Below are 27,761 nucleotides of genomic sequence, written 5' to 3' on the forward strand. Positions count from 1 at the left end.
TAACTGCTCTAGCTTCTTGTGTACCATAGTTCTATGTGGCTTCAGATTTAGTACCTATGAACAGATGTACAAGACATTTATTACACTTTTTACCAAAGGGAGTTACCGTTGTAGTACTTTTATGTAAAACGTGTCTTCCCCTTGCCCCAACTTTTTTTTTTTTTTTTTTTTTTTTGTAAATAAATAAAGCTTGGTTCTTACTTAAGGAATAAACTCTCAACCCAAGTCCCTTGTCCTCACCAGAGAACTACTGTGAAGCAGGGATTTTGGCTTCAGTTCCTTATCTACGGTACAAACAGGATTTTGCTTTAAATAGTTAGCAGTCAGTTGTATGTGTTCCAAATCAAAATATCTTAAATTTTTAAAATAGAATTATTCATTCTTTTAGTACGTGTTTTCCCCCCTTATTTCAGCTGTTTGGAAATATTTTATATTTGGGTAAGTTGTGCAGCTATGTAGTTTGTACTTTTCTGTATTTTTTCTTATCCTTATTGGAAATGGGAGTGAACAGCTTAAATACCAAACCAGTGTTTGAAAGAAGTGTGTACAGAGTGTGTGGTATAAATGGGGCTGGGAGGGAGATTCGATGCATTTCGTTAGCAACTGCAAATGGAATATATACATATATTTTTTTAAATTACATAAATTTAAACTGGCAGATATTTAAACATGACTGATTAGGATTTTTATATGTGGTCAGCCTGGACTTTCTGAACAAAGACCAACTGAGCCCCTCCCAGTACTCTGGTGAATTTTTCTCCAGCAACCATTATCGTAGCTGTAAAGTAACCAGCAGTGATTTGTGTGGTTTTGTTTGCTTTTTAATTAAAAATTCCCAACATCACCACCACAAAACCACAAATTTTTTGGCTCTGGACTTTCATAACACATGGTAGACTTTTCCGATTTTAGAGTTTTTTGTTGGGTGTGGTGGGGAGCAGTGGAGGGATGGGACAACTACAGGAGACTCAGAGCCCAAAAGTGTAGGGTGGCAAAAGAGCCTTGTGGGAGGAGATTCTCTGGTGAAGTTGGGGCAATGCCTGACTTGGGAGATGGAGTGATACTGGCTGGGGGGGTAAGATCTTCAGGTTTTCCCAGCAATAACTCACCTCTGCTTGCTTAAGACCATGTTGAATTGGAATTACGGCCGGGGTGGGGGCGGGGGGGGGGGGGAACTGATGGGACCTGACCAGGGGCAGCCCCAGCTGTTGCTGTCTCTGCATAGGGTTATGCCCAGAGCAGCTGCTTGCAGGTCAGGATAGGGTTTCAGGGCCAATAGAGGAGAAAACCCCATCCTACCAGTGCAACCAAAAGAAGGGGGACTGGGGGAGCTTCACCGACAGCCAGGGTTTCACAAACAGCATTTATATCCCTCCTGCCATCTGAGCTCCAAGCTCAACTCAGCCTGTCTTATAGCAGGAAGTTATATTTTAAATCTCGTTCGGTATTCTGTACTTAATCACCTTTCCCTATGATTTGCATTTGAAATGTTGTAAACTTGGTCAGTATTTCCATTAAAATATCAGGGCTCATGTTGTGTATATACTTTTCTTCCTAATGATTTTATAGACAAGGACTTCATAGCATTCCCAGGAGGGGGGAATGCTGCCAACAGATTACCAGAGAAACGTGAGGATGAAATTGGAGGTGTTTCTGGCATTATGGCTTCTCTGAACTCTTCAGTCCCGTGTAGGGAAATACATTATTCTTTTAGGATCATGAGTTCTATGTCTGTGATCTGCAATCTCAAATCAAAATCTTCGGAGTTTCTGGCGATGGGCAGCACTTAGCCATATACATAAAATAAAACATGTAGTAGAAGGAAGCTGAGGTTACTGGGGTGCAAAGCTCTATTTAACGCATGTCTGCCGATTGGCTTTAAAGCACCGGTCCTGGCGCCCCGGCTCTTGCCACGTTAAGCGTACACGGGTGTTCGAAATAGCCAGAGGGCGGGCTGGGACCAGAGGGCAAGGAGGTTCCCGCTTGCAGCTTCTGAGACTAGGTGACCTGCGTCGGCAGCAACCCAGGCTCCCACCCGTCGTGCCTAACGGCTTGTCTCTGTCCCAGGCCTTTTGCAAAATCAAAGCGTCAAACTTCCTATTTTATTTAGGGATTTGCCCTAAACGGCCACCAGCTCGGACGAGATAAGAGGAGAGCATCGGAAGTGCGGCTTTTAGCTTTCAGCTCCCTGCTCGAAGTTCAGAGCAGCGAGACTTCACAGAGCCGCCGGTGTTCCAAGAAAAGCTGTCCGGGCCTGGAAGGCGCCCTTCGGACGCCGGAACCTTTGGTTCCAGGCCGTGGACCGCGCCGGCAGCGTTTGGGGCCTTCCGAGGAGAGGAGAGAGCGCGCGGCGATGGCGGCGGCGCCGGCCCTGAAGCACTGGCGCACTACGTTGGAGCGGGTGGAGAAATTCGTGTCGCCGCTCTACTTTACCGACTGTAATCTCCGCGGCAGGTGTGGCCACCTCGTCCATGGCGCCGGCCGGCCGCATCCACGCGTCTCTAGCCTTCCCGCCCCGGGGGGAAACCCAAGCTTCGGCCACCTGGGCCGAGGGACAAAGTGCCCGCCGCGAAAAGGGCTGGGGCCCAGGAGGAGGGGATGGGGGGAGACTGAGCTGTGAGGCAGCCCTCCCGGCGGTGCATCGAGGGAACGCGAGTCCCCACCCGCCGGCTGGCCCAGTGGCGCGTGCCCACCTGCCCCTCCCGCCCAGGCTCTTCGGAGACAGCTGCCCAGTGGCCGAGCTCTCCAGCTTCTTGACGCCCGAAAGGCTTCCCTACCAGGAGGCAGTCCAGCAGGATTTCCGCCCCGCGCAGGTCGGCGACAGCTTCGGACCCACGTGGGTAACGCTCCAGAGGGAGGGCGGGGCCGACAGGGCCCCGCTCCCGGCTTACTCGCTTCCCCTAAGGGCCACACCTCCATTGTCGGCCCTCTGCCCTAGACAGTCACTTGGGACAGAGCAGCACCCTCTGCTGGGAGCAGATCCCTGATCCTGCAAGACTTAATGGGAGAATTTTCATTTCCCCCCTTCTCCCAGTCCCTGGACATCCATCCCTTAGGCAGGACACTCTAGGACAAATCACAGACCCCTGATTCTCTGGCTCTTTCCCTCACCTTGCTGTACACCCTGTTGCTCCTTTCTTGTGGATCAAAGCTGCATATCTTGCGATGCTGCAGATACTTGGTGAAAGTCTCAAGCCCCTGCTGACCCTTAGTCCAAGGAAGTATGTCGAAAGGAAAGGGCTTTGACCCCTACCCTAGGCCCATCTTAGTGGTTCTGTTGCAGATGGTGGACCTGTTGGTTCCGGGTGGAGCTGACCATCCCAGAGGCATGGGTGGGTCAGGAAGTTCACCTTCGCTGGGAAAGTGATGGAGAAGGCCTGGTGTGGCGTGATGGGGAACCTGTCCAGGTGAGGAGCCCTGCCCTAGGTCAGGTATGGCCACATTTCAGCCCTGGTCTCTGGAGAAGCCACAGCTGAGTGGCTATGCCTGCAGGGTGGTATCAGGATTTCAGGACTGGACAAGTTGTTGCTTGGGCCCCTGTGTAATTGTTCCTTCTCATGTTTGAGAGGATCGCTGAGGGTCTCAACATAATTAATACTAAACCAACCCTGCCACTGACTGGTCACCCTCCCATTCTGGGATGAAAATAGTTATTAATCAAGTACAATAATAGGTACAGCAGATCCATTTATTAACCCTTTACTAGGTGCCAGACTAGTGACTTTGCAGACTATATCACTTTTTAGTTTTAAATAAACTGGTTTTTATTATATGGAATATATGCTTATGGCAGTCGGGGAGGGAGACTTTGAAACAGTTCTGGATAATATAAAGTTTAAAAAGTCCTCTTCACCTGAAATAATGGATATCTCCCTGCTACCTCACCCACAGTTCCCCAGATATAACCACTATTAAGTACCTTGTTTATGCATCTAACCTTAACAGGTTTAACCTTTAAAATCCTATGTGGTAGGTCTTTATGGCCATGTACAGACTAAGAAACTGAGATATATAGATGTTAACACACTTGTTCAGGTTCACACAGCTTCCATTTCAGTTTGACGAACTCTCAGTCTCAGGTCAGGACTGTTGTTCTTCCTGTACAGAAAGATGGCAGACCCCTCCCTCCCTCCCATCACTGGCTCAGCGGGATGTTTCCTGAGTGCCCTCTCTGGCAGGTCCCTGTGCTAAGCACTGGGGATATAGTGGGGAATGAGGTAAACCTGTCCCTGACTTCATAGAGTTTCCCTTCAGATGCTTATTCAGGGGTACAGAGGCCACCAGAAGCCGCCAAGGACCTGATACGTCCCCAAGACTCCACAAGACCAGTGGCTTTTCTGCTGGCAAATAGGTGCCATTTGGTGGTCATGGCACTGACTGCCAGGGGTGTTGGGGCACCTGCTACCAGAGGTCCCTGATTTGTCAATCTTGGCCTTGTCTGGGAGAGAGGAGCCAGTGCTAGGGACCCGGTAGAGGGGCCTGGCCTCCCTCAGCTTATACTTCATCTGAGCTGTTCACAAGCCTCAGGTCCTGTCTCTTTCACTGCACTCCCCACCAGGGTTTGACCAAAGAGGGGGAGAAGACCAGCTATGTCCTGACTGACAAGCTGGGGGAAGAAGACCCCCGGAGGTGAGTGAGTCCCTGTGCTGTGGTTGACCAGTGCTGTAGGGGAGGGAGCACCAGTGGGCAAGGAGGAGCTGAGGCCCAGAGCCATCTGAGAAACACACCCACTTTCAATACAACCATCTTCAACTCTCATAGTTTATTTTTGAAAAGCAGGATTTCTCTGGCTATAAAGATAGTGTTCTCGTTCTTGGGTTAAATACAGAAAAGCACAGAAGTAAATAACTCCCATTATCCCATCACTTAGTGATGCCCATTATTAACATCTCAGCATTCTTCTCAGGAATTCTTTCAAATGTAGTTTTTACTAGTTGAGGTTGTATTTCTTTGATATTTTGAATCCTGATTTTTTAAAAATCCGTATTATAACATGCATTTTATGACACTATCAAAAACTCTTCTTAGGTATTATATTTATTGAACATTGTGTATCTGATGTTTCCAGGCACTGGGACTGTGATGGTGAATGATGTGATTCTTGACAGCAAGGGGGACTCACATATACTTACCTAATTGCAAAACTGATGAGGCCTTTGAAAGAAAAAACTTTCAACATAAGAAATCTGTTCTAGACTAGGGAGAGGGATGAGAGGAGAGTCATGGAAGGCTTCCCGAAGGAAGTCATGTTTGCTCTCTGAAGACTGAGTAGAACAGCACCACAGCCCACCATGCTCTCCAAACAGTGGCCTGCCCATATTGGCTGATGGATCTTTGTTCTGAAAGACTGGACCTGGGAGATCCAAACATGTTTTTAATGTGCAAAGAGGGTTCTGAGACCAAGGCAGTGTGCATTGTAAAGACAGCTTTGGAAATAAAAGTCTAAACAACAGCATAATTCACATGGTTCCAAACTTGGCTACTTATTCACCCCAGCCAAGGCAGAACACTCAGCAGAATTTGGTGTGGTCTGTTGTTTCTGCCATGGCCCTCTCTCACACGCATCTGACATAACTGTGAGATCCTCTGGGTGGTAGATCCTGGGGGTGAATAGGGAGGGGTCTGCTGGATGCCTCTTTGGTCCTCCCTCCCCAAGCCCCAGAGTCCTCTGCCAGTCCCTTGGCCTGAGGCTGCCTCCCCGCATTTGTAGCCTGACCCTCTATGTGGAAGTAGCCTGCAATGGGCTCCTGGGGGCCGGGAAGGGAAGCATGATCGCAGCCCCTGACCCAGAGAAGATGTTCCAGGTGAGCCGGGCTGAGCTGGCCGTGTTCCACCGGGGTGTCCACAAGCTCCTGGTGGATCTGGAGCTGCTGCTGGGGATAGCCAAGGTACTCAACACCCCCGCGCCACCTGCTCACCCTCTAGAGCCCTGTTCCAGGCAGGCTGTTTCTTGGGTCAGATAGTTGGAGCCCTGGGAATCCAGAATAGGGAGGGTGTTTCATGCCTGCCTGAGTGTTGAGAGGATTTCCCTGTGTAAAGGGGAGGAAGGAGACAGTGCTGAGCAGGGGGGCCAGCAGGAGCACAGGGTCGGAGGTAGGGAGGAGCTCTGCTGAGAACCCGTGGGAGATCAGCTGGGGTCTAATTTTGGAGACTCTGCTTGTTTGAGATGGGGATTAAGGGACAGAACCCTGCTGCAGGGCCTCGGGGAGGACAACCAGCGCAGCTACCAGGCCCTGTACACAGCCAACCAGATGGTGAACATATGTGACCCCGCCCAGCCGGAGACCTTCCCAGTGGCCCAGGCCCTGGCCTCCAAGTTCTTTGGCCAACGTGGGGGTGAAAGCCAGCATACCATCCATGCCCTGGGGCACTGCCACATTGATACAGGTAGGGCAGCAGTTGGCTGGGCTGGTTCGGGGAGGCAGGAGTGGCCTCGAAGACCTGGCTGTGCCCTGGAAGCACTGTGTGATCCACATCGAGTTCTTGCCCCTCTTGGACCTCAGTTTTCCCTGGGGAAAGGGGAATGGGCTGTAGGCTCTGCTAGATGTGGCTTCATTTATTCTTTCAACAAAATCTGACGCCCCGTGTGGCCCCGTGCTAGATATTGGGGGGGGTAGGACTATAGAGACTGGCGATCACAAAATAGGCAGACGCAGTTGCTGCCAGGATGGAGGGAAGGATGGGGGGGCTGGGGAGCCCAGAAGAGGCATTTAACCCAGCTGGGTCTGGGGGATTCAAGAAAGGTTTCTCAGAGGAGATGACCTTTGAACAGAGTGAGGATGAGTAAGAATTTGACAATTCCCAAGTCCTCAGATAGGAGTGATGTGGAAGTAGTTGAGATGAGGACTCAAGCCCAGGGGAAGGTTTCCTGGGGAGGATCAGGAGGTCAGTTTTGAACCTGGTTAAGTCTGCAGTGTCTGTGAGGCTTATGGGAAATTACATTTTTAAAAAACTCCCCAAAGTATTGATTCGGATGCAGCTAAAGTTTCTGAACCACAGAACAAGGGCTTTCTCTGCTGTGCCAAAGCATGGGATGTAGAGTTCTGGGCTGGTAAAGAAGGAACTGAGGCCTAGAGGTTGCAAGAGGCTGTAGTGCCTCACACAGGACAGCTGGCCCAGGCAGGTCCATCTCAGGAAGCTGTGCCCTCTGTTCCAGGCTGTCCTTCAATGTGCGTGTAGGGGAAGGGCCAACCCACACTACCTCTTATAGGATCCTCTCAGGGGTGTCTAAACCTCAGAGTAAGGCTATTCCAGGGACTGGGGCCTCCATTTCCTGATGTAAAATTGATCCGATAGGCCCAGCCAACCTCCTTTCCCCAGTCCCTACTCCTACCTTGCAAGAGTGATGTAAAGTGACAGCTCAGGAGAGATGCCACAGGACTTTGCAGGGAAAGGGCCTGGGATGGACGGAAGGCTAGGATGACCCTCTGGAGGCCCAGGCTGGGCGTGGTTGGATGCTGGGGGGCAGGGGTGCGGCTGGAGATCTGTGAGGAGCGGGGGACCTTGCTGCTCTCCTATCCTCCACCCTCCTCCCCGTCTAGCCTGGCTCTGGCCCTTCAAGGAGACCGTGCGGAAATGTGCCCGGAGCTGGGTGACAGTCGTTCAGCTCATGGAGCGGAATCCTGAGTTCATCTTTGCCTGCTCCCAGGTCAGAGGGACGGCTGTGCGGTGGTACCTGGAGCCCAATGGGCGCTAGTGTGAGGTTCCGAGGGCTTCTGGGGCCTGAGGGGCAGGGCTACTCACCCTCAGCCACCCACTGGGCCCCAGGTGCTCAGCCCTGGGTGGGGTTCTTGTCCCCCGGCCCAGCTCCTGCCTCGTCTGCCCCACAGGCACAGCAGCTCGCGTGGGTGAAGAGCCACTACCCTGGCCTGCATGCCCGGCTCCAGGAGTTCGCCTGCCGTGGGCAATTTGTGCCCGTCGGGGGCACCTGGGTGGAGATGGTAAGTGCAGTCCACAGCCCTGGCCCCAGAAACCTCCCCTCTGGCAGACAGACAGGTGGGCCTGTGAGGAGATGGACACTCCCTGGGCACTGACTATAACCCAGTGTCAGAGCCCTGGCTGCTCCTGTCCGGGTGGTTGGTCTGAGGTCCTGCGCATTCCACCGGGTGCTGACCCCAGCTGCCTCCCTGTTCCCTCACTGCCAGGATGGGAACCTTCCCAGTGGAGAGGCCATGGTGAGGCAGTTCCTGCAGGGACAGAGCTTCTTCCTGCAGGAGTTTGGGAAGATGTGCTCTGAGGTAGGCTGGGAGCGGCTGCGCCTGCAGGCGCATGGGGCTGGAGCTTGCCCTTGAGTGATGAGGGGCAGAGGCTGTGGCCGTGCTGCCGAGAGCCGTGGTTCCCGTGCCCAGAGGCCCTTTCCCTGCAGTTCTGGCTGCCAGACACATTCGGCTACTCAGCGCAGCTCCCACAGATCATGCGCAGCTGTGGCATCGGGCACTTCCTCACCCAAAAACTGAGCTGGAACTTGGTGAACTCCTTCCCGGTGAGCAGGCCCCAGGGAACCAGGCTCAGAGTGGGCCTGGGTCCCACCTAGCCCATACATCTCCGTCCAGGTTTATTGAGGGGCCCTGGACAAGCCACCCAACCCCGACCCAGAGAAGGCATGCCTCCCCCAGGGTCACACAACAGGAGGGGCAGGTCTAGGAGGCCCGGCTGTGCCTCAGCCCTGACTCTGCCCTCTCTCTTCTACCTGTTTCCCTGCCTGCAGCACCATACCTTTTTCTGGGAGGGGCTGGATGGCTCCCGGGTGCTGACCCACTTCCCGCCTGGTGACTCATATGGGATGCAGGGCAGTGTGGAGGAGGTGAGAGGGCACCTAGTGGCCAAGGTCGGGGATAGGAGGCAGGCTGGAGAGGGCTGGGTGTCCTGTCCCAAGCTGACCCCGAGCCCACCTGTGCAGGTGCTGAAGACTGTGGCCAAAAACCGGGACAAGGGGCGTACCAACCACAGTGCCTTCCTCTTTGGCTTTGGGGATGGGGGTGGTGGCCCCACCCAGACCATGGTGGACCGCTTGAAGCGGCTGTGCAATACAGATGGGCTGCCCAGGTCAGGCCTGGGCTCACTCGGCCCTACCCTCCACCCTTGCCCTTAGTCCTTCCTTCTGTTCAAATATTGGGCCCGACACCTCCCCTAAACCTTGTCCCCCTCCAATCCCAGACCATGGGCTCCTCCCAACTTCTACCCTGGTGGTAGGGTGGGGGGAAAGCTAAAGGTGGGACGGGGCTGAAACCTACTGGAGAGAAAACTCTCCTGGGGTGTCCAGAACTGGCTTTGTGTGGACAGGGAGCTTTCTGGGCGTGGCTCCTTTCTGTCGGGACTGGATCTCTTGTCACCCTTGCATGGAAGAAGGGTGAATCACACGGCCAAGCTGGGAGACCCAGGCTTGCAGTCTCCCTCAGGGTGCAGTTCTCTTCTCCGGAGCGACTCTTCTCGGCGCTGGAGGGCCACTCGGGGCAGCTGTGCACGTGGGTCGGAGAGCTCTTCCTGGAGCTACATAATGGCACCTACACCACCCATGCCCAGGTCAGGAGCTGGTTGCTGAGCCAGATGGGGAGGGTGTGCCCTTGAGAGGCCCAGAGGGTCAGAGGAGGAAGCAGGGGACAGAGCCCAGCCTAGACCTGGGGGAAGAGGCTTGTGTTCCACAGAGGAGCCGAGAGGAGAGAAGTGCAAGGGCCGGGTGGTCAGGAGCCTGGAGGAGGCAGGACTGAGCATCCCTGAGGGAGGAAGGGCTTGGGCTGAGGGGAGAGAAGGGAGGCATCTGGGGTAGGTAACTCACAAGAGGCCCTGGGGAGCCACCAGGGGTTCTGAGCAAGGGAAGGCTTTGGAAGGTGTCCTGGGATGCTTGAACAGACTCTAGACTGATTCTCCCTACCCTGGGCTCAGATCAAGAAGGGGAACCGGGAGTGTGAGCGGATCCTGCATGACGTGGAGCTGCTCAGCAGCCTGGCCCTGGCCCGCAGTGCCCAGTTCCTCTACCCGGCCGCCCAGCTGCAGGACCTCTGGAGGTCAGTCTGTCTTCTGCCCCCCTGCCACCCATTAACCTCACCCCAGACACCTCTGCGGCTGCCCCTCCCTCCCAGCCTTCCGCAGCCCTGCCCTTGGCCCCCCGCAGGCTCCTGCTTCTGAACCAGTTCCACGATGTGGTGACTGGAAGCTGCATCCAGCTGGTGGCAGAGGAAGCCATGTGCCACTACGAAGGTGAGGCTGACAACATTTCCGCTGCTCTCCAGCACCCAGGGCAGAGTGTCTCCTGTGGGACATTCAGGGGTCACCCAGACCCCCTGCCCACCCATGACCAGCCAGTCTCTCCCCAGACATCCGTTCCCGTGGCAACACACTGCTCAGCGCTGCAGCCGCAGCCCTTTGTGCTGGGGAGCCAGGTCCTGAGGGCCTCCTCATTGTCAACACACTGCCCTGGAAGCGCACTGAAGTGTTGGCCCTGCCCAGGCCTGGTGGGGCCCACTGCCTAGGTATGAGCTGGGGAGAAGGGTGGCTACTGTAGCAGGAGGGATCAAGGCCAAATCAAGAGTTGGGGACATTCCCCTGGAGATCTCTGCCCCGGGTTGCCCCAGGCTAGAGAGTACTAGTAATACTCACCCCCTCCAGCCCCCCACCCCGCCCCGAGTATGGTTCCTGGAAGGTGAAGGAGGCTGCGCTGATGCCCAGACCTCATCCCCAGCTCTGGTGACAGTGCCCAGCATGGGCTATGCTCCTGCTCCCACCCCCACCTCGCTGCAGCCCCTGCTGCCCCAGCAGCCTGTGTTTGTAGTGCAGGAGGTGAGTGCTGGCACATCGCGGTGGGCGGGGGCTGGCTGTCCTGGGCTGTCCCTGACAACGTGGGGGTTCTGAGCTCCCCAACCTGGAGCAGGTGGCAAGGCAGGGCTGGGGCTGGGGTTGGGCGGGCTGTTGGTGGCGGAAAGCCTCTGCGGACTTAGCCTCAAGGCCCCCCTCCCACCAAGACTGACGGTTCTGTGACTCTGGACAACGGCATCATCCGGGTGAGGCTGGACCCAACTGGCCGCCTGACGTCTCTGGTGCTGGTGGCCTCCGGCAGGTGCTCACCCCTCACTGCCCTCTCCCAGTGCCTGGCAGGGGACCCCAGACCTCTCATTCCCTCTGTCCCCTGGCCACAGCTGACCACAGTAGCCCACAGGTGGCTCAGGACTGGGACCCACACATGGAATGGGGCCGGCTGGGTTAGGAGTCTCCTGTCCTCTGGGCCTACTCACCCTACCTCCCACCCCACCCACCTCACACAGCTGGAGAGACTGCGGTCATACAGTTGTAAAGCGCTAGTCTCCACGTCCTTCCAGGGAGGCCGTTGCTGAGGGTGCCGTGGGGAACCAGTTTGTGCTGTTCGATGATGTCCCCCTGTACTGGGACGCGTGGGACGTCATGGACTACCACCTAGAAACACGGTGCGGGGTGGGCAGGACTCGGGGGCGGTGTGGGATATGAGAGTATTGGGCCCCCTCCGCCAGGCCGTCCTGGCTCAGTGCCTCCCTCGCCTGTTCCACAGGAAGCCAGTGCTGGGCCAGGCAGGGACCTTGGCCGTGGGCACTCAGGGTGGCGTGCGGGGCAGCGCCTGGTTTCTGCTGCAGATCAGCCCCAGTAGTCGGCTCAGCCAAGAGGTTGTGCTGGACGTCGGCTGCCCCTATGTCCGCTTCCACACCGAGGTAGCAGGGGGCAGGGTGGTGGGTATCTTCCCTGGGTGTGGCCGGTGAGGAGGGGTCCCTCCCCTTGCACCCCTACCTCCACCCCCGACAGGTACACTGGCACGAGGCCCACAAGTTCCTGAAGGTGGAGTTCCCTGCCCGTGTGCGGAGCCCCCAGGCCACCTTTGAGGTCCAGTTCGGACATCTGCAGCGGCCCACCCACTACAACACCTCTTGGGACTGGGCCCGATTTGAGGTCTGACGTGGGGTGGTGTGGGGCGGGGTGTGGTGGAGGGTTTGGATCCTCCCTGGCTGGGGAGAGGCTAGTTGTGTGGTATGGGGTGAGGAGGAGGAAGATGATGATCAGTATTTGCTGGTTCCTGACATGTATGCCAGGCATGGTGCTAAGTGCTTTCTGTTTAGTCTGATATTCATGCCCATTTGGTGGGGTAAGTACCCTTATCCCCCTTTCCCAGATGAGGAGCGGGGGCTTAGACAGGTAGTGCGGTGTGCGCAGGGCCTCCTGTAGTGAGAGCTGGCATTCAGTCGTGTGGTCCCAGAGCTTCCCTCAGTCTACTGACAGGAGCTCTGGAGCACGAGGAGGCGGCGGGGCCACCAAGTGGGTCTCCGATCTACCCTCCAGGTGTGGGCCCACCGCTGGATGGATCTGTCAGAGCACGGCTTTGGGCTGGCTCTGCTCAATGACTGCAAGTATGGCGCGTCAGTGCGAGGCAGCGTCCTCAGCCTCTCCCTGTGAGTGGGGTGCCTCCCAGGGACGGGTATGGGAGTGCGGTCTTCCCAGGACAGAACTTCGGCGGCTCTAGCCTGGCCCTTACCACCCTCCCCACCCCAGCTTGCGGGCGCCCAAGTCCCCTGACGCCACGGTTGACATGGGGCGCCACGAGTTCACCTACGCGCTGATGCCGCATGAAGGTGAGTGCTGCGGCCCCGATACCTCTCTGCCCCTCTCAGCCTCGGTTGCCCCAACGGTACGTGGGGAGCACTCCAGCAGTCCCACGCCCCTACCCTCATTTTCCACCACGCGTCCCTTTCCGGTCTGCGCCCAGGGTCCTTCCAGGACGCTGGCGTTATTCCCGCTGCCTACAGCCTCAACTTCCCCCTGTTGGCGCTGCCCGCCCCGGGCCCGGCACCCGCCGCCGCCTGGAGCGCCTTTTCAGTGTCCTCGCCCGCAGTCGTGTTGGAGACCGTCAAGCAGGCAAGGGCCGGTGGGGTGCGGGGAGCGGGCCGGGGTCCCGAGCTGGGCCCGCCCTCGGCCCCGCCCACCACCACCTTCTCCCTCCGTAGGCGGAGACCAGCCTCCAGGGCCGCAAGCTGGTCCTGAGGCTGTACGAGGCCCACGGCAGCCACGTGGACTGCTGGCTGCACATGTCGCTGCCGGTTCAGGAGGCCGTCCTGTGAGTGGGGGCGCGGGGTGGGAGTGGGAGTCCTGCCCTCGCGGGGCCCTCATGGTCCCTCCTGTTCTCCAGCTGTGACCTCCTGGAGCGCCGTGACCCTGCTGGCCCCCTGCCCCTTCGGGACAGCCGCCTGAAGCTCACCTTTTCTCCCTTCCAAGTGCAGTCCCTGTTGCTCGTGCTGCAGCCCGCACCGAGCTGAGTCCCTGAGCGTGGGGTTTTGTTTGTGGAAGGCTTTGGGGGCTCCTCATTTCTGCCTCTCAAGCCTGAAGCAAGGATCAGTTACCTCTTGAACAATAAACGCTTGGCTTAGGAACCCTGCTGGTAGCCCCTGCTCAGTCCCCTCAGGTCCCAAACTCAGGCATTGAGAGGGGAAGTATTTACCCCAGGCATCTGGGGACAGGGGCAAGATCTAAGGTTATCTGTGCGCGCAGGGTCTGGATTGCAGGCCCCGTGACAGAGACGGGGGATATCGGTGACCATAAGCTGATTGTAAGACCACGATATAAGACGCTCTTCTGGGACTTCCCTGGCGGTCCAGTGGTTAAGTCTCCGAGCTTCCAATGCAGGGGACGGGTCGGGAAACTAAGGTCCCGCATGCCATGTGGTGCGGCCAGCGGGGTGGGGGGAAAAAAAGCAGCAGCAGCTCTTCCCCCGTGTCCACAGGCAGAGGGCCTGGGGCTGGGGAGGAGGCCTGGTGGGTGGGTTCTGGCTGGTCCCCACTAGGAGGGGAGCATTGACTAGTCTGGACTAGGCTAGGGGAGCAGCCACATGAGGAATCCTGGACTGGAGGAGCTGTAGAGCCTGGGCTGCCCCGGGGGACGGGGTGGGTCTCTGCACCACCTCTGAAGGGCTGTCCCTGCAGAGGCAGACTGTCCTGAGAGCCAGGGCCTTGAGGCCTGGGATGGGGCTCAGTCTGCCATGCTGAGGCAGTGGCCCTCCTGTCCCCAGGGCTGGGCACCAGGCCCTCCACATTCGGCTTTCCCAGACCTTCTGCAGCCAGCCCAAGAAGTTCAAGGTTTATCAGTTTACTAAAAATTACAGCCTTTTTCACGTGGGTTTAAAAAATGGGGACAATGGGTACAATTAAAAACATCATAGTTGTATAGGGAATGGCCACAGGGCCAGGGGCAGCCAGTCCCCTGCAACTTCCAGGAAGCCGCACAGGCCCAGATCCTGGGCAGCAGGAAGGGGTGGATGCAAGCAAGGAGACCCTCCTGCTAAGAGGCTGAGGTCTCCTCAGGCTCCAAGGATGGGGTGTCAGCCTTGATCTTTTGGGGTCTGCGGCGGCCTGTGGGGAGGACAGGTGAGGTGGCAGCTCGGACCCCAGGCCGAGGACTCTGTCCCAACAGCCTCCCTACCACCTCTGTCGACGTGTTCCTCCCACCCGCACTGCCATCCCTTCCTCTCCTGGAGAGCCCGTTTTGGTGGTGCCCCTTCCCTCCCTAGAGGAAGATGCTGAGGAAGGCCCACCTGAGGTCGCTGGTTGCCTCCTCCTCTTCCCTTTCTCAGGGACGCAGGGGGCTTCTGGGTCCCGTTGGAGGCTGGTCCCCTCTGGCTGCTGGGCCGCAGTCTGCTCAGGAAGGCCTCTCCGTGCCCTTCGTGTCCTTGAAGGGGCCTTGTTTGGAGGTGGAGGGTTCTGGGTGGAGAAGACACGGGTCCCTGAGGAGCTCAGCAGGTCACAGGTTGGTTAGGACCCACCATTGCCCTCCATTGTCAAGGGAAGGAGCTGCCCAACAGCCTGGCCTGGGGGGTGCAGCCAGGACAGGAGAGGGTACAGGGAGGGGGTAGGAGCAGGGAGACATACCTCCACTTGGTCCTCAGGACCCCTCTGTGCTCCCTTGGATTTCTTCTTGCGGGACTTGCCCCCTGCAGGATACTGTTGCTGATGGGGTTGGAGGGTCTTGTGGCCACAGCCCCCTTTCTCTAGACTCCCATGCTCCCACTCTGGAGTGCCTCCGAGGGTTGGAGTGGGGACTGGGATGGAGAAGGGTGCTGTAGCCCTTGCAGGCAACTAGTCCTTTTCCCTCTCATTACATTAGGCATAGCTTACCTTTGGGCGCCAAGGGTCCAGGATCCCCCTAAAATGGAATCAGGAGAATTCAGGAGTCAATCTGGCAGGGGTGGTTTTCCTTGGAGAGGCAGAACTCACACCTGTCCTTCCAGATCAGTGAAGCCCCTCCCCTAGGAAGCCTCTCTGACCGTCCCCTCCCCCCCAGGTCAGAGCCAACAGCAAGGTAACCCTGCCCTGGGCTGCTCCACTAGCTGGGACCCTGGGACTCAGAGGAGGGGAGGGGCATAGCACAGGGAAAGCTTAGATCCTCAGGAACAGTGCAACCCCAGGTCTTTCCATCCCACCAGCTTCCTTAGGGCTCCATTTGCCTGTGTGAGCACTAGAGCCCAAACCTGGAACCAGATGGTGCGGCCATGCCGGTCCCGCAGGGAGCTCATGCCTGGCGTGCCATAACACCGCAGCCAGGCTCGGAAGGCAGCAAAGTCCTCCTCCGTGCTCTCCGGCCCATAGCCTTTGCCCCCTGTGGGACAGAGGAGCCAGGCGGAGGTCAGGGGGCTGACTTAGGCTGGGAGTGGGGGGGAGCCCAGTTAGACCTGGCTCAGACCTCAGCTTTACAAGCTGATGGACTGAGCCAGGGGGCCAAGGCTCTCCCTCCTCCAGCTGTGTGACCTCAGGCTGGTGTCTTCCTCACTCTGGGCCATGGCTTTCCCATCCTGGAGTTGAGTTAAGAATCCTTGCCCCTGCCTGCCTCATGGGGCAGCTCAGGGGACACAGACACCCGACACGTGAAGATCAGTGAAGGAGGCCTAGTCCATTTAGGAACGACTAGGTTGACAAACTTCCCCAGGCAGGGAACCAGGCCCAGAGAGGGGCAGGAACTGTCCCAGGTTACACGATATGCCAAAGCAGACCTAGCTGGCCATCTTTGCCTCCCAGGCCTCACCCAGCTGGACCACTTCCTTGGGCACTGAGTGGCACAGCTCCAATAGGTCTGGGTTCTGCAGCTTGGCCCTGATCTTCTGGCTCAGGGTCAGCTCCGGGCTCTGGAGAAGAGGCAGGGGTAGGACCTGGATGTCAGTATGAGGCAGGGCCACTCAGAAGGCAGCTGACCCCTTGAGGAACAGACCCCTTCTGAGCTTGGCTGGACTCAGACAGTTCATCTGCCCCCCATCACCTCCCCCACGCACACACATTGCAGAGATGCGGAAACAGGCTGGAAACCGAGAAGGGACCTGCTTGAGTTAAGCTGGAGACGCCTGACCCAGCCCAGGCCCTTGTCGGCCTGCACTGATAGGTGCGTGCATCCCTCCCTGCAGCCTCACCGGCCTGCGCTGCTGCAGTGCCTCCAGAACCGTGCGGGCCTTCTCGAAGGGGGGTATCCTCAGCCTGCAGTGAGGTGGAGAGAGGGCGCCATGCTAAGCAGTGGGGACTGTGGGCACACCCAGCCACCCCAGCCCTCGTGCCCAGGGCCTGCCTACTGACCGGTATAGGATCTCTGCCCGCAGATAGTTGCCAATGCCATTGAAGAACCTCTGGTCCAAGAGGGCCTCACAAATGGGCCGGTCAAAGGCCTTGTCTGCTAGGTTTCGTAACACATTCTCCCTGGAGGGACACAGTCTGGGCACATGAGACCCATTCTGCCCACCCCACCCCTCCCTGCCTCCCAATGGGTTAGGGGAGAGGAGCTGGGGGAACCCATTCCTGGGTGCAAGGGAAGGAAATGGGGAGTCCCAGTTCCCCTCTTCCCAGCCTCAGTGGTGTTTTGGCAGTGGGAACCTCAGTTTTCTGTTAAATGGGAACAACAGTGTGGGATTCTAATGCATTACAAAAGGTAAAAAAATACCAGTCAAAAGCAGCACGTTCAGGAAAACACATGAGTCTAGGTGTGTGGTGTGTATATCACCAAAGTGCCTCAGACTCGAGACATTTTTGAGAACAAGGTGACCACAGGACCTCAGGTGTGTCCGCAGTCTGGAACTCCCTGTCTAGGACTTCTGGTTGGTTAGATATGAAGGTTTGATATTGGCGGGGTCAGGTCTTTTCAAGAAGCTGAAGATCTTCCAGGAAACTGGTACTGGCACTGTTTGTTTAGCAGGAGTGAGGGGGCAAGCCCTGGCTGGTGAGAGCCCCAGCAGCTCCCACCCCACCTCCAAGGGGCATGGGTCTCTTCACCACCATGAAGGGTACGTGTATCTTGTTTCTTTGTGGAAAAGGATCATGGCAAGACTGACTCAGTGATGGGCATGAGAAGCAAGTGAAATAGGGGGCCAGAAGACAGAGTTTTGGGGTAAAGGTAAGAGTGGAAGGTTGGCCTGGGTGTTCAGAATTCTGAGGGGGGCGGATCCCCACAGGCTCCGCAGCTGGAGGACAAAACAAGCCGAAACGCTCATCTTGTGAGAGGAGCTTCAGCTGGCAAAGGGTACACTTGTGGCATGACTCCCCAGAAGAGGTGAAGTGGGAGAAATCCAAGACAACACAGACACTTCCCTAGGGGTGCACTTGGGGGCATACCTGGGAAGGCCAGCAGTCTGCTGCCTTCTGTGGCACCAGAGACGCCCTGACCCACCCCAAGGGGCAGCCGAAGGCGTGCCTTCCCCAAGAAAGGATTTGCCAAGTCCACTCCAAGCCTTTGTCTTTGTGATTCTTGTCAGATTGCTTTTACTTTAGAGCTATGCACAGCTGGCTCCTTCTCATCAGGCAGGCCTCAGCTCACACGTCACCTGGGGTGGCCTTTCCTAATGCATCCTCCTCCTCCCCCCACCTCCACAGCTCAAAGTCATTTTCTACCTCTTGGATTTTTCTTCAGGCATGTGTCTATTTGAATTAATCTAGTCCCCTTTTTCCCCCTGCCCTACCTGAACTAGCTCTGTGGGAGCAGGGACCACATCCCTCTTGATCACTGCTGAACCCCCAACACTTAGAGTTGGCCTGGCACGAAGCAGAGACTCATACATGTTTTATCTTTAGAGGAAGGGAAGTGGCTGACACTGTGCCATCTTGTGTGTGCCATCTTATGTGACCTGGATCACATCCCAGGTGGAGCCGTTACCCCTCCCTCAGGCAGAAGACAGGCACAGAGACCACGGGACACAGACCAGTGGGTAGGCAGAATGTGGGAGACCACAGTCTGATTCAGAGACCACATTAGGCAGTCCTCTCCGCACTCCCTTGAAGCAATTCCTTCCTGCTCAGCCTCCTTTCTTAGGTTGTTAAAGCCTCTCCACCTTTCTTCTTAGCCTCTTGAGGGTGCCAGAAGACAGAGTGGGATGCTGACCTGAGACCCAGCTCTCACACTAACTGGCCATGTCCTCATCCACCTCTTGCTCCCACCCTCTCCCTCGTCAGTTTTGGGTTTCCACATCCATTAGCTCAGGGAACTGTCCCCAGGAAAGCACACTGTCTTGGTCTACAGGTGAAGGGAGTGGAACTCACTTCTTGGCCACCGAGGCACTAACGGCCAGGAGCCCAGGGCTGTATTCATCACACCTGGTGCGGGCCCTACCTGAACTGCTCGTACTCCAGCAAGACACATGGCCCGCGGCCTGGCTGCCACTTGCCCCCGAGGTCCCAGTGGCCAAAGCGGCGGATGTCCACGAAGCAGAGGGCAAGTCGGGGGCCAGGGGGAGCCGTGTAAAAGCGCAGATGGGCATGGGGCGGCAGCGCATCGCTGGGCACCAGCTGGAAGGAGCCGGTCATGCCAAAGCGGAAGACAAGGGCCAGTGGCCCTTGTGGGGGCTGAGCCCCAGGCAGGGGGCTCAGTGTCAGGCGCAGCTCCTTGCCTCGGGCTAAAGCTGAGATGTGGTAGGCGCTGCTCTCAAAGGGCACCTCAGGGTTGCGGCTGACAGGTGACTTCTCCACACACCCGCCAAACACCAGCTCCCTGCATGCCTCGTTCACAAAGTGACTGGCCAGATGCAGCTCAGGGCCCTCAGGCATTCTGTGGGAGGGGTGGCCAGGCCCTGTGGGGGAGGATGATAGCAGGTTGGGCCAGGTGTGCATCCAGTGAGGTAGCAATTATCACTTCCAGTTTTCAGAGGGTCAGAGGGGGCCATGGTCAACTGATAATTGGCAGGAAGTCAGCTGGCTTGGTCACAGCCCCTGCTCCACAACCCTTGCCCCGCCCCCCCCCCCCCCCCCCGAAAATGCTGAGAAAGCTCAGACTAGGGAAACGTGACTCCCTTGCTCATTAACGCGTTCCATGGGCTTCCATGAACCCTTCCTGATTTTAGAATAACGTCCAGCTCCTTCCCGGGCCCACACTGTCATCTCATTTCCTCCCACGCTCCCTCTGACTCACTTGCTTCAAGCACACTGCTCTTCTTTCCCCCATGCCTTCGCCCCTGCTGTCCCCCTCAGTCTGGGAACATCCAAGAGAGGACCTCCCTGACCACCCTATCCAAGGCAGCATCGTACGCCCCGACCCCCTACACGTTTTCCTTCCTTCGTGGCACTCCCAGAACCTGAAATTATTTTATCATCTCTTCTCTGCCTCTACCTCCACTCCCACCCCAGAGTGGAAGCTCTGCTTGCTCATCACCCCACCGCTTGGAATCAGGCCCGCATAGGTTGTCACAATGACTGAGGGAATGAGCCTGGAAGAGAAGAGCTGGGAAAACGGTTGCTCAGAGGCTCAGCCGGCAGTGTGGAGGCCTGCCACCACCCACTGGTCAGGACCATAGCGAGGACAAGGAAGAGGGAATGCAGGTGTCTCCAGGTACATCAGCGCTGGAGTCAGGTACACACGACTTCGAGGGAGGAGATAGGGGAGTCAGAAGGGCTCCCCAAACTCTAGCCCATGATCCAGGGGGGAATAGGAAACGCCCCGGTCAGCGGTCAGCGCCTCGGGCCGAGAGAGGCGTAGTCCCCTTCCTCACCCTCGCTGGCGTAGAGAGGAGAGTTTGCCACTTTCCTCTTCGCCAGATCGACGGCGAAGGTATGTGTTGGGCAGAGGGGGACATTTAGCCAGGGCAGACTCCTTTGCCCTCCCCCCCCGCCCCCACCGCAACCTCAGCGCCGCCCCGGACCTGGCACCCGAAAGGGTTCGTTTCGCTGGAAAAGGTGAACTTCCAGGTTCTTAATTTCGCGAGGGGCGGACGCTCTATGGCTCGCCTCCCACCCACCCCCATCCTCCACCCCCGCTGCCTGTCCTCGGTTAACCCTGGCTCCCTTCCTCCCCAAGGCCCCCAAACCCGTCCTCTCCTCAGCTCTGCTGCACACCCACCCCGACCCCGGGCCCACTGGCAGGCTACCTGCGCCCGTCGCCGCTCCCGCCAGCCTGCAGGCACTATGGGGTTAAGGCCGGGGGCGGAGCGGCGCCTGGGAGCACACTGGGAGCTGCGGTCGCTGCTCCAGCGCCTGATGGGAAGTGTAGTTCCTCAGGTAGGTGGCAAAGACTGTTCCGGGTGGGGTCCCCGAGCTGGGGGGCTTGGGGTGTGGGAAAGGCTTTGGGGCAGTCACCTGGCTGGGGGGTGGCGGAAGAACCTGGCTTCCCGCTGCCCGGCGCCGGCGGGATCCGGCGTCAGGTCTGAGGTCCCGTGTTGCAGCTGTCTCTGTGGCTGTGAGAAGCCACCCGGCTAGTCCGGGACCGGGTCGGCACTCCCAGCAGGAAACAGAAGCACCGTCCCAAAGCAGAGGCGCCTGCAGCTGTGCGCAGAGCGCGAAAAGGTGCGCGATAAATGCAGGCTCTGGGGACCCGGTGGTGGCTCTAAGTTTCAACGCTAGTCAGACATAACAAGTAAACATCATCACCACGGGCGATGAAGTGTAGCCAAGCAGCCAAAGGCAGGAGCCGAGAGCGGAACCTACTTCCGTTGTGGAGGAGGGTCTCTCTGCGATGACATTTAGGCTGAAACCTCAGAAGGAGCCATCCGGAAAAGAGAGGGGACGAGTCGCTACGGCAGGCGGAAAGAACTGACAATGCAAAGGCTTGGAGGCTGGAAAGCGAGCGATTGGCCCACTCAAAGAAGGTGGCTGGGGGTAGTGCTGAGAGGTGAGGACAGACACACAAGCAGGAGCTGGTCTGGTCTGGTCCGACCTCTGGAGGCCTCTGTAAGGAGCTGGCCTTTCATCCTAAGTGTAGCAGGCACTGGTCCCTGACCCACTGCCAGGATTCATACTACTTCTCCTTCCTCCCCCCTTAATCTATTTATTCATTTATTTTGACAGTATTTAAAATGAGACAATGCCTTTATCGAGATAGTAAAGTTAACAACTTTTTAAAAGAAAATATTTATTTATTATTTATTTATTTTGGCTGCACCGGGTCCTAGTTGTAGCATGCTGGATTTAGTTCCCGCTCGGAGTCTTAGCCACTGCACCACCAGGGAAGTCCCAACAATAACTTGTTAATATTACCTAATACATAGCCCACATTCAGATTTCCCTAATTGTCCGCAAAATGTCTTTGATAGCTAGTTTGTTCAAGGCAGAGACCAAATAAGGATTCTGTGTCTCTTCAGTCACTTTAATCTAGATGGAACCACCATCCCCACCTCTTACCCACCTCACCTCCTTTTTTTTTGGTCTTCATGATACTGACCTTTCTGAAGATTCCAAGCCAATTGTCCTTTGAGATGCCCCATCACATTCTGGATTTGTCTGATGTTTCCTTGGGTGTCGTTAACTTGTTCCTCTATCTCTAGTTTTCCCTGCACACCAGAAATTAGATCTAAAGCTTGGAAATACATATGTCTCCTGGGTGCTGCTCTGTACTCCAAACTGCATCACATTAGGAGGTGCCCAACATCTGGTTGTCTCACTTTAGTGAGGCTGAAATTGATCACTGGTGAGGCTCTGACAGCCAGACTTCTGTGTTGCAAAGGTATGTTTCACACCTTGTGACCACTAAGTAATCTATGGGGTGATTTCTTTGTTTTGTTGGTCTATTTTTGTTTGTTTAAATTAAGTTAAAAGGTACATACAGTAAAATTCATCTTTTTTAGAATGTGAGTTTTTTGTTTTGTTTGTTTTTGGTAGGTGTTTTTTTTTTTTTGGTGGCGCCTTACAGCATGCAGGATCTTAGTTCCTCAGCCGGGATTGAACCTGTGGCCCCCTGCATTGGAAGTGTGGAGTCTTAACCACTGGACCGCCAAGGAAGTCCCTAGAGTGTGAGTTTTTTTTTTTTTTTTTTTGCGTTACGCGGGCCTCTCACTGTTGTAGCCTCTCCCGTTGCGGAGCACAGGCTCCGGACGCGCAGGCTCAGCGGCCATGGCTCACGGGCCCAGCCGCTCCGCGGCATGTGGGATCTTCCCGGACCGGGGCACGAACCTGTGTCCCCTGCATCGGCAGGTGGACTCTCAACCACTGTGCCACCAGGGAAGCCCTAGAGTGTGAGTTTTGACAAATTCATACACTCATAATCATCACCACAGTCAAGAGATAATACATTTCTATCACCCCCCTAAAATTTGCCCGTGCACCTTTTTAGTCAACACTTACACCGTACTCACTGGCAACCACTGATCTGTTTTCCGCCCCTATAGTTTTTTGCCAATATCATACACAGGCATATCTCATTTATTGCGCTCCACTTTGTTGCACTTAACAGATATTGCATTTTTTTTTTTTTACAAATTGAAGGTTTGTGGCAATCCTCCATTGTCAGATGATGGTTAGCATTTTTTAGCAATAAAGTATTTTTAAAATTTATTTTATTGAAGTATAGTTGATTTACAATGTTGTATTAGTTTCTGCTGTACAGCAAAGTGATTCAGTTATACATTTATATGTATATTCTTTTTCATATTCTTTTCCATTATGGTTTATTACAAGATATTGAATATAATTCCCTGTGCTATACAGTAGAACCTTGTTGTTTATCCATTCTATATATAATGGCTTGCATCTGCCAATCCCAAACTCCCAATTCACGCCTCGCCCACACCCCCAGCAATAAAGTATTTTTTAATTAGGGTTTGTACATTGTTTTTTTAGACACAGTTTTTTAGACACAGCTATTGCACACTTAATAGACTACAGTATAGTGTAAACAAAACTTTTCTATGCACTGGGAAACCAAAAAGTTCATGTGACTCACCTTATTGCCATACTTGCTTTACTGCAGTGTTCTGGAACCAAACCTGCAGTTAACTCCGAGGTGTGCCTGTACATGGAATCTTCAGCCCATAGCCTTGTGCATCTTCTTTCTTCCTCGTAGCATAATGCATTTGAGAACCATCCACGTTGTTATGCTTATCGATCAGTTCATTCCTTTTTTTTTTTTTTTTTTTTTTTTGCGGTATGCGGGCCTCTCGCTGTTGTGGCCTCTCCCGTTGCGGAGCACAGGCTCCGGATGCGCAGGCCCAGCGGCCATGGCTCACGGGCCCAGCCGCTCCGCGGCATGTGGGATCTTCCTGGACCAGGGCGTGAACCTGTGTCCCCTGCATCGGCAGGCAGATTCTCAACCACTGCGCCACCAGGGAAGCCCCTAGTTCATTCCTTTTTATTGCTGAGTAGTATTCCACTGTGTAGACGTACCAGCGTGTTTATCCACTTACCAGCTGAGGGACATTGGGTTGTTTACATGTGGTGATTCTTTAGCACCACGCAAATACCCAGTTTCACATCACATCAACCTTTCACCTAATGGCTTTATCATCACTGGTGATCCTTGCCCCAATCAAGTATTTAATTGGGAGTTACAAAATGGTGATTTTCTGATTCTGTCATTCCTTCTACATTAGCTGGAATTCTTCTGTAAAGAAGAGATTTACTTCATTGACTAGGGTTATTTGGGTATTCTGAAATACTAAAAAGAAGGATAAATTTTGAAACCCTTCTCTTTAATTATCAATTTTTAGACTAAGAATTTGGTGCAATAATATCCAATGGTGACAAATTAGAATTGATTTGGGGGGGTTATCTTTTATGGATTCATTGATTTTTTCCACATTTAATATCTTTAAATTTGTTGCAATCTTTATCTTTTACCCCCACTTATTGAAAGAGTACTATATTAGTCTTTGGGGCTATACAAACAGGGATATACAATTCCCATCTTTAAAAAAGGCTGGTAAAAGGCAGGTAGTAAATACAAAATTAATGCAGTGCTACAATAGCAATGAGAGGAGATTCTACGGGATTCTGTGACAACACAGAAGAGGGAAAGCTACCTAGGAAACCAAGTTCATATTATACATTTGATGAGACTTGGAAATTTCTTTGTGACTTTTTTGTCTGCCACTTTATTTGTGCTTTGTTTATTCCCTGTTTTTCGTTTTGTCTTCTTTCTCTTGCCCTCCTGTGGGCTCCTTGAACATCTTTTAGAATTCCAGTTTGACTTACCTATATTGTTTTTGAGTGTGTTCTATTGCATACCCTTTGAAGTGGTTGCTGTAGGTGTTACACTATACACATGTATGTACTTGTCACAGTCCACTGGTGTCGACATTTTATCAATTTGAGTATAGAGAAACCTTACTTCCCTTTGCCCTCCCGTGTTTATAATAACCTTAAATATCTGTTCTACATACATTGAGAACCACATCTAACAGTATTTTGTTTTGCTTCAACTGTCGAACATATTTCAAAATACTCAAGAGAAGGAAAGTCTACTGCATCCATGTTTTTAGTCTTTCCATTGTTCTTCCTTCCTGATGTTTCAAGATTTCTTCTTCTATCATTTCCCTTCTGTTTGGAGATCCTCCTTTAGCCTTTTTCTTAAAAAAAATTATTTTATATTGGAGCATAGTTGATTTACAATGTTGTGTTAGTTTCAGGTGTACAGCAGAGTGATTCAGTTATACATATACATATATCTGTTCTTTTTCAGATTCCTTTCCCATATAGGTTATTACAGAGTATTGAGTAGACTTCCCTGTGCTATACAGTAGCTCCTTGTTGATTATCTATTTTATAAATAGTAGTGTGTATATGTTAATCCTGACCGCCCAGTTTATCCCTCCCCCCCCACCTTTCCCCTTTGGTAACCATAAGTTTGTTTTCTACATCTGTGAGTCTGTTTCTGTTTTGTAAATAACTTCATTTGTATCATGTTTTAGATTCCACATATAAGTAATATCATATGACACTTGTCTTTCTTTGTCTGACTTACTTCACTTAGTATGATAATCTCTAGGTCGATCCATGTTGCTACAAATGGCATTATTTCATTCTTTTTTATGGGTGAGTAATATTACACTGTATATAGGTACCGCATCTTCTTTATCCGTTGATGGACATTTAGGTTGTTTCCATGACGTGGCTATTGTAAATAGTGCCACAGTGAACACTGAGGTGCATGTATCTTTTTGAATCATGGTTTTCTCTGGATATGTGCCCAGGAATGGGATTGCTGGATCATATGATAGCTCTGTTTTTAATTTTTTAAGGAACCTCCACACTGTACCAATTTACATTCCCACCAACAGTGTAGGAAGGTTCCCTTTTCTCCACACCCTCTCCATCATTTATTGTTTGTAGACTTTTTGATGATGGCCATTCTAACTGGTGTGGAGTGATACCTCACTGTACTTTTGATTTGCATTTCTCTAATAATTAGCGACGTTGAGCATCGCTTTTCATGTGCTTTTTGGTCATCTGTGTGTCTTCTTTGGAAAAATGTCTATTTAGATCTTCTGCCCATTTTTTCATCGGGTTGTTTTTTTTAACAATTTATTTTTCTATATATTTATTTATTTTATTTTTTTGGCTGCGTTGGGTCTTTGTTGCTGCACAGCGGCTTTCTCTAGTTGCAGCGAGTGGGGGCTACTCTTCACTGCGGTGCGCCGGCTCCTCGTTGCAGTGGATTTTCTTGTTGCGGAGCACGGGCTTCAGGTGCGCAGGCTTCAGTAGTTGTGGCACATGGGCTCAGTAGTTGTGGCTCGCAGGCTCTAGAGCACAGGCTCAGTAGTTGTGGCGCACGGGCCCAGTTGCTCCACGGCATGTGGGATCTTCCCGGATCAGGGCTTGAACCCGTGTCCCCTGCATTGGCAGGCAGACTCCCAACCACTGTGCCACCAGGGAAGCCCTGTTTGTTTTTTTGATATTGAACTGCATGAGTTGTTTGTATATTTTGGAGATTAATCGCTTGTCAGTCACATCGTTTGCAAATATTTTCTCCCATGCTGTGGGTTGTCTTTTTGTTTTGTTTATGGTTTCCTTTTAGCCTTTTTATTTTTAGATTAGGTCTGTTGGTGACAAATTATATTAGTTATCCTTCATCTGTGAATGTCTTGATTTCCCCCTTTACTCTTTTTTAAAATGCCTTACAATTCTGTCATTTTTCAAATTGAAGTCTAGTTGATTTACAATAAATACTATATTAGTTTCAGGTGTACAACACAGTGATCCAATATTTTTTTTTTTTTTTTTTTTTTTTTTTTTGTGGTACGCGGGCCTCTCACTGTTGTGGCCTCTCCCGTCGCAGAGCACAGGCTCCGGACGCGCAGGCTCAGCGGCCTTGGCTCACGGGCCCAGCCGCTCCGCGGCATGTGGCAACCCCCCGGACCAGGGCATGAACCCGTGTCCCCTGCATCGGCAGGCGGACTCTCAACCACTGCGCCACCAGGGAAGCCCCCAATATTTTTATAATTATACTCCATTTAAAGTTATTATCAAACATTGACTATATATCCTGTGCTGTACATATGCCCTTGAAGCTTATTTATTTTACACATAGTAGTTTGTACCTCTTAATCCTCTATTCCTATCTTGCCCCTCCCCCTCTGTCTCCCCGCTGGTAACCACTAGTTTGTTCTCTGTATCCATGAGTCTATTCGTTTTGTTATATTCATTCATTTCATTTGTTAGATTTCACATATAAGTGATATCATACACTATTTGTCTTTCTCTAACTTATTTCACTAAGCATAATACCCTCCAGGTCCATCCATGTTTTTGTAAATAGCAAAATTTAATTATTTCTTAAGGCTGAGTGATATCATATATATATATATATGTATATGTATACACACACACACACACACACACACACACACACTATGCACATTGGGGTGCATGTATGTTTTTGAGTTAGTGTCTTTGTCTTCTTCAGATAAATACCCAGAAGTAGGAATGCTGGATTACATTGTAGTTCTATTGCTAGTTTTTTGAGGAACCTCCATACTGCTTTCATGGTGGCTACACCAATTTACATTCAGACCAACAGTGTACGAGGGTTCCCCTTTCTCCACATCCTTGCCAACATTTGTTATTTGTGGTCTTTTTGATGGTAGTCATTCTGACAGGTGTGAGGTGATATCTCATTGTGGTTGTGATTTGCATTTCTCTAATAATTGGTGACGCTGGGCATCTTTTCATATGCCTGTTGGCCATCTCTATGTCTTCTTTGGAAAAATATCTTTTCAGGTCTTCTGCCCATTTTTTAATCGGGTTGCTTGTTTTTTTGATATTGAATTGTATGAGCTATTTATATATTTTGAATATTAACCCCTTATCGGTCATATCATTTGCAAATATTTTCTCCCATTCTGTAGATTGTCTTTTCATTTTGTCAGTGGTTTCCTTTGCTGTGCCAAAGCTTTATGTTTAATCAGGTGCAATTTGTTTAATTTTGCTTTTGTTTCCTTTGCCTTAGGAGACAGATCCAAAAAAATATTGCTACAATTTATGTCAGAGTGTTCTGCCTACATTTTCTTCGAGTTTTATGGTATCCAGTCTTACATTTAGGTCTTTAATCCATTTTGAGTTTATTTTTGTATATGGTGTGAGAAAAATGTTCTA

General features: G+C 53.1%; 2 protein-coding genes across 15 annotated transcripts; one reads left to right on the forward strand and one right to left on the reverse strand.

The window, feature by feature from the left end:
* Positions 1–1,899: 1,899 nt before the first annotated feature.
* Positions 1,900–13,386, forward strand: MAN2C1 (mannosidase alpha class 2C member 1). 5 transcript variants are annotated; one of them, XM_032623857.1, is made up of 27 exons: positions 1,900–2,454; positions 2,711–2,836; positions 3,284–3,407; positions 4,559–4,629; positions 5,711–5,888; positions 6,198–6,387; positions 7,542–7,648; positions 7,830–7,940; positions 8,145–8,237; positions 8,366–8,482; positions 8,708–8,803; positions 8,900–9,045; positions 9,399–9,522; positions 9,883–10,004; positions 10,112–10,197; positions 10,314–10,469; positions 10,666–10,776; positions 10,850–10,870; positions 10,942–11,053; positions 11,313–11,417; positions 11,519–11,675; positions 11,767–11,910; positions 12,298–12,407; positions 12,508–12,587; positions 12,722–12,870; positions 12,960–13,069; positions 13,142–13,386. In XM_032623857.1, the coding sequence occupies exons 1-27, from the start codon at positions 2,354–2,356 to the stop codon at positions 13,266–13,268; spliced, it is 3,174 nt and encodes a 1,057-aa protein (XP_032479748.1). In that variant the 5' UTR covers positions 1,900–2,353; the 3' UTR covers positions 13,269–13,386. The 5 variants fall into 5 exon arrangements, 3 of the variants coding, with proteins under 3 accessions (XP_032479748.1, XP_032479747.1, XP_032479746.1); XM_032623856.1 differs by lacking the exon at positions 10,850–10,870 and having other exon boundaries at positions 10,679–10,776; positions 10,959–11,053; XR_004348620.1 differs by lacking the exons at positions 8,900–9,045; positions 10,850–10,870 and having other exon boundaries at positions 9,283–9,522; positions 10,679–10,776; positions 10,959–11,053; positions 12,762–12,870.
* Positions 13,387–14,078: 692 nt separating this feature from the next.
* On the reverse strand, positions 14,079–20,987 carry NEIL1 (nei like DNA glycosylase 1). Of its 10 annotated transcripts, XM_032624199.1 has the most exons (11): positions 20,886–20,987; positions 20,538–20,797; positions 18,583–19,039; positions 16,563–16,682; positions 16,403–16,466; positions 16,024–16,123; positions 15,473–15,600; positions 15,120–15,147; positions 14,874–15,043; positions 14,540–14,705; positions 14,148–14,357 (listed from the first exon to the last, which is right to left on the reverse strand). In XM_032624199.1, the coding sequence occupies exons 3-11, from the start codon at positions 19,014–19,016 to the stop codon at positions 14,287–14,289; spliced, it is 1,281 nt and encodes a 426-aa protein (XP_032480090.1). In that variant the 5' UTR covers positions 19,017–19,039; positions 20,538–20,797; positions 20,886–20,987; the 3' UTR covers positions 14,148–14,286. The 10 variants fall into 10 exon arrangements, with proteins under 10 accessions (XP_032480092.1, XP_032480089.1, XP_032480094.1 ...); XM_032624203.1 differs by lacking the exons at positions 20,538–20,797; positions 20,886–20,987 and adding an exon at positions 20,330–20,517 and having other exon boundaries at positions 14,085–14,357; positions 14,874–14,935; XM_032624200.1 differs by lacking the exons at positions 20,538–20,797; positions 20,886–20,987 and adding an exon at positions 20,330–20,519.
* Positions 20,988–27,761: the final 6,774 nt, after the last annotated feature.

The sequence above is a fragment of the Phocoena sinus genome, chromosome 2, assembly GCF_008692025.1.
Source record: "Phocoena sinus isolate mPhoSin1 chromosome 2, mPhoSin1.pri, whole genome shotgun sequence".
Classification (NCBI taxonomy): Eukaryota; Metazoa; Chordata; class Mammalia; order Artiodactyla; family Phocoenidae; genus Phocoena; species Phocoena sinus.

What these genes read in the sequence shown, in the direction of transcription:
- MAN2C1 (XM_032623855.1), top strand. Translation starts at nt 2,472, where the DNA reads ATGGCGCCGGCCGGCCGCATCCACGCGTCTCTAGCCTTCCCGCCCCGG. An exon ending in TGCAGGGCAGTGTGGAGGAG is followed by an intron (nt 8,804 to 8,899) that starts GTGAGAGGGCAC and finishes CCACCTGTGCAG; the next exon opens with GTGCTGAAGACTGTGGCCAA. An exon ending in ATGTCCGCTTCCACACCGAG is followed by an intron (nt 11,676 to 11,766) that starts GTAGCAGGGGGC and finishes CACCCCCGACAG; the next exon opens with GTACACTGGCACGAGGCCCA.
- NEIL1 (XM_032624197.1), bottom strand. Translation starts at nt 19,079, where the DNA reads ATGCACACCTGGCCCAACCTGCTATCATCCTCCCCCACAGGGCCTGGC. An exon ending in CTGGAGTACGAGCAGTTCAG is followed by an intron (nt 16,683 to 18,582) that starts GTAGGGCCCGCA and finishes GTGTCCCTCCAG; the next exon opens with GGAGAATGTGTTACGAAACC. An exon ending in CACTGCAGCAGCGCAGGCCG is followed by an intron (nt 16,124 to 16,402) that starts GTGAGGCTGCAG and finishes CCTCTTCTCCAG; the next exon opens with AGCCCGGAGCTGACCCTGAG.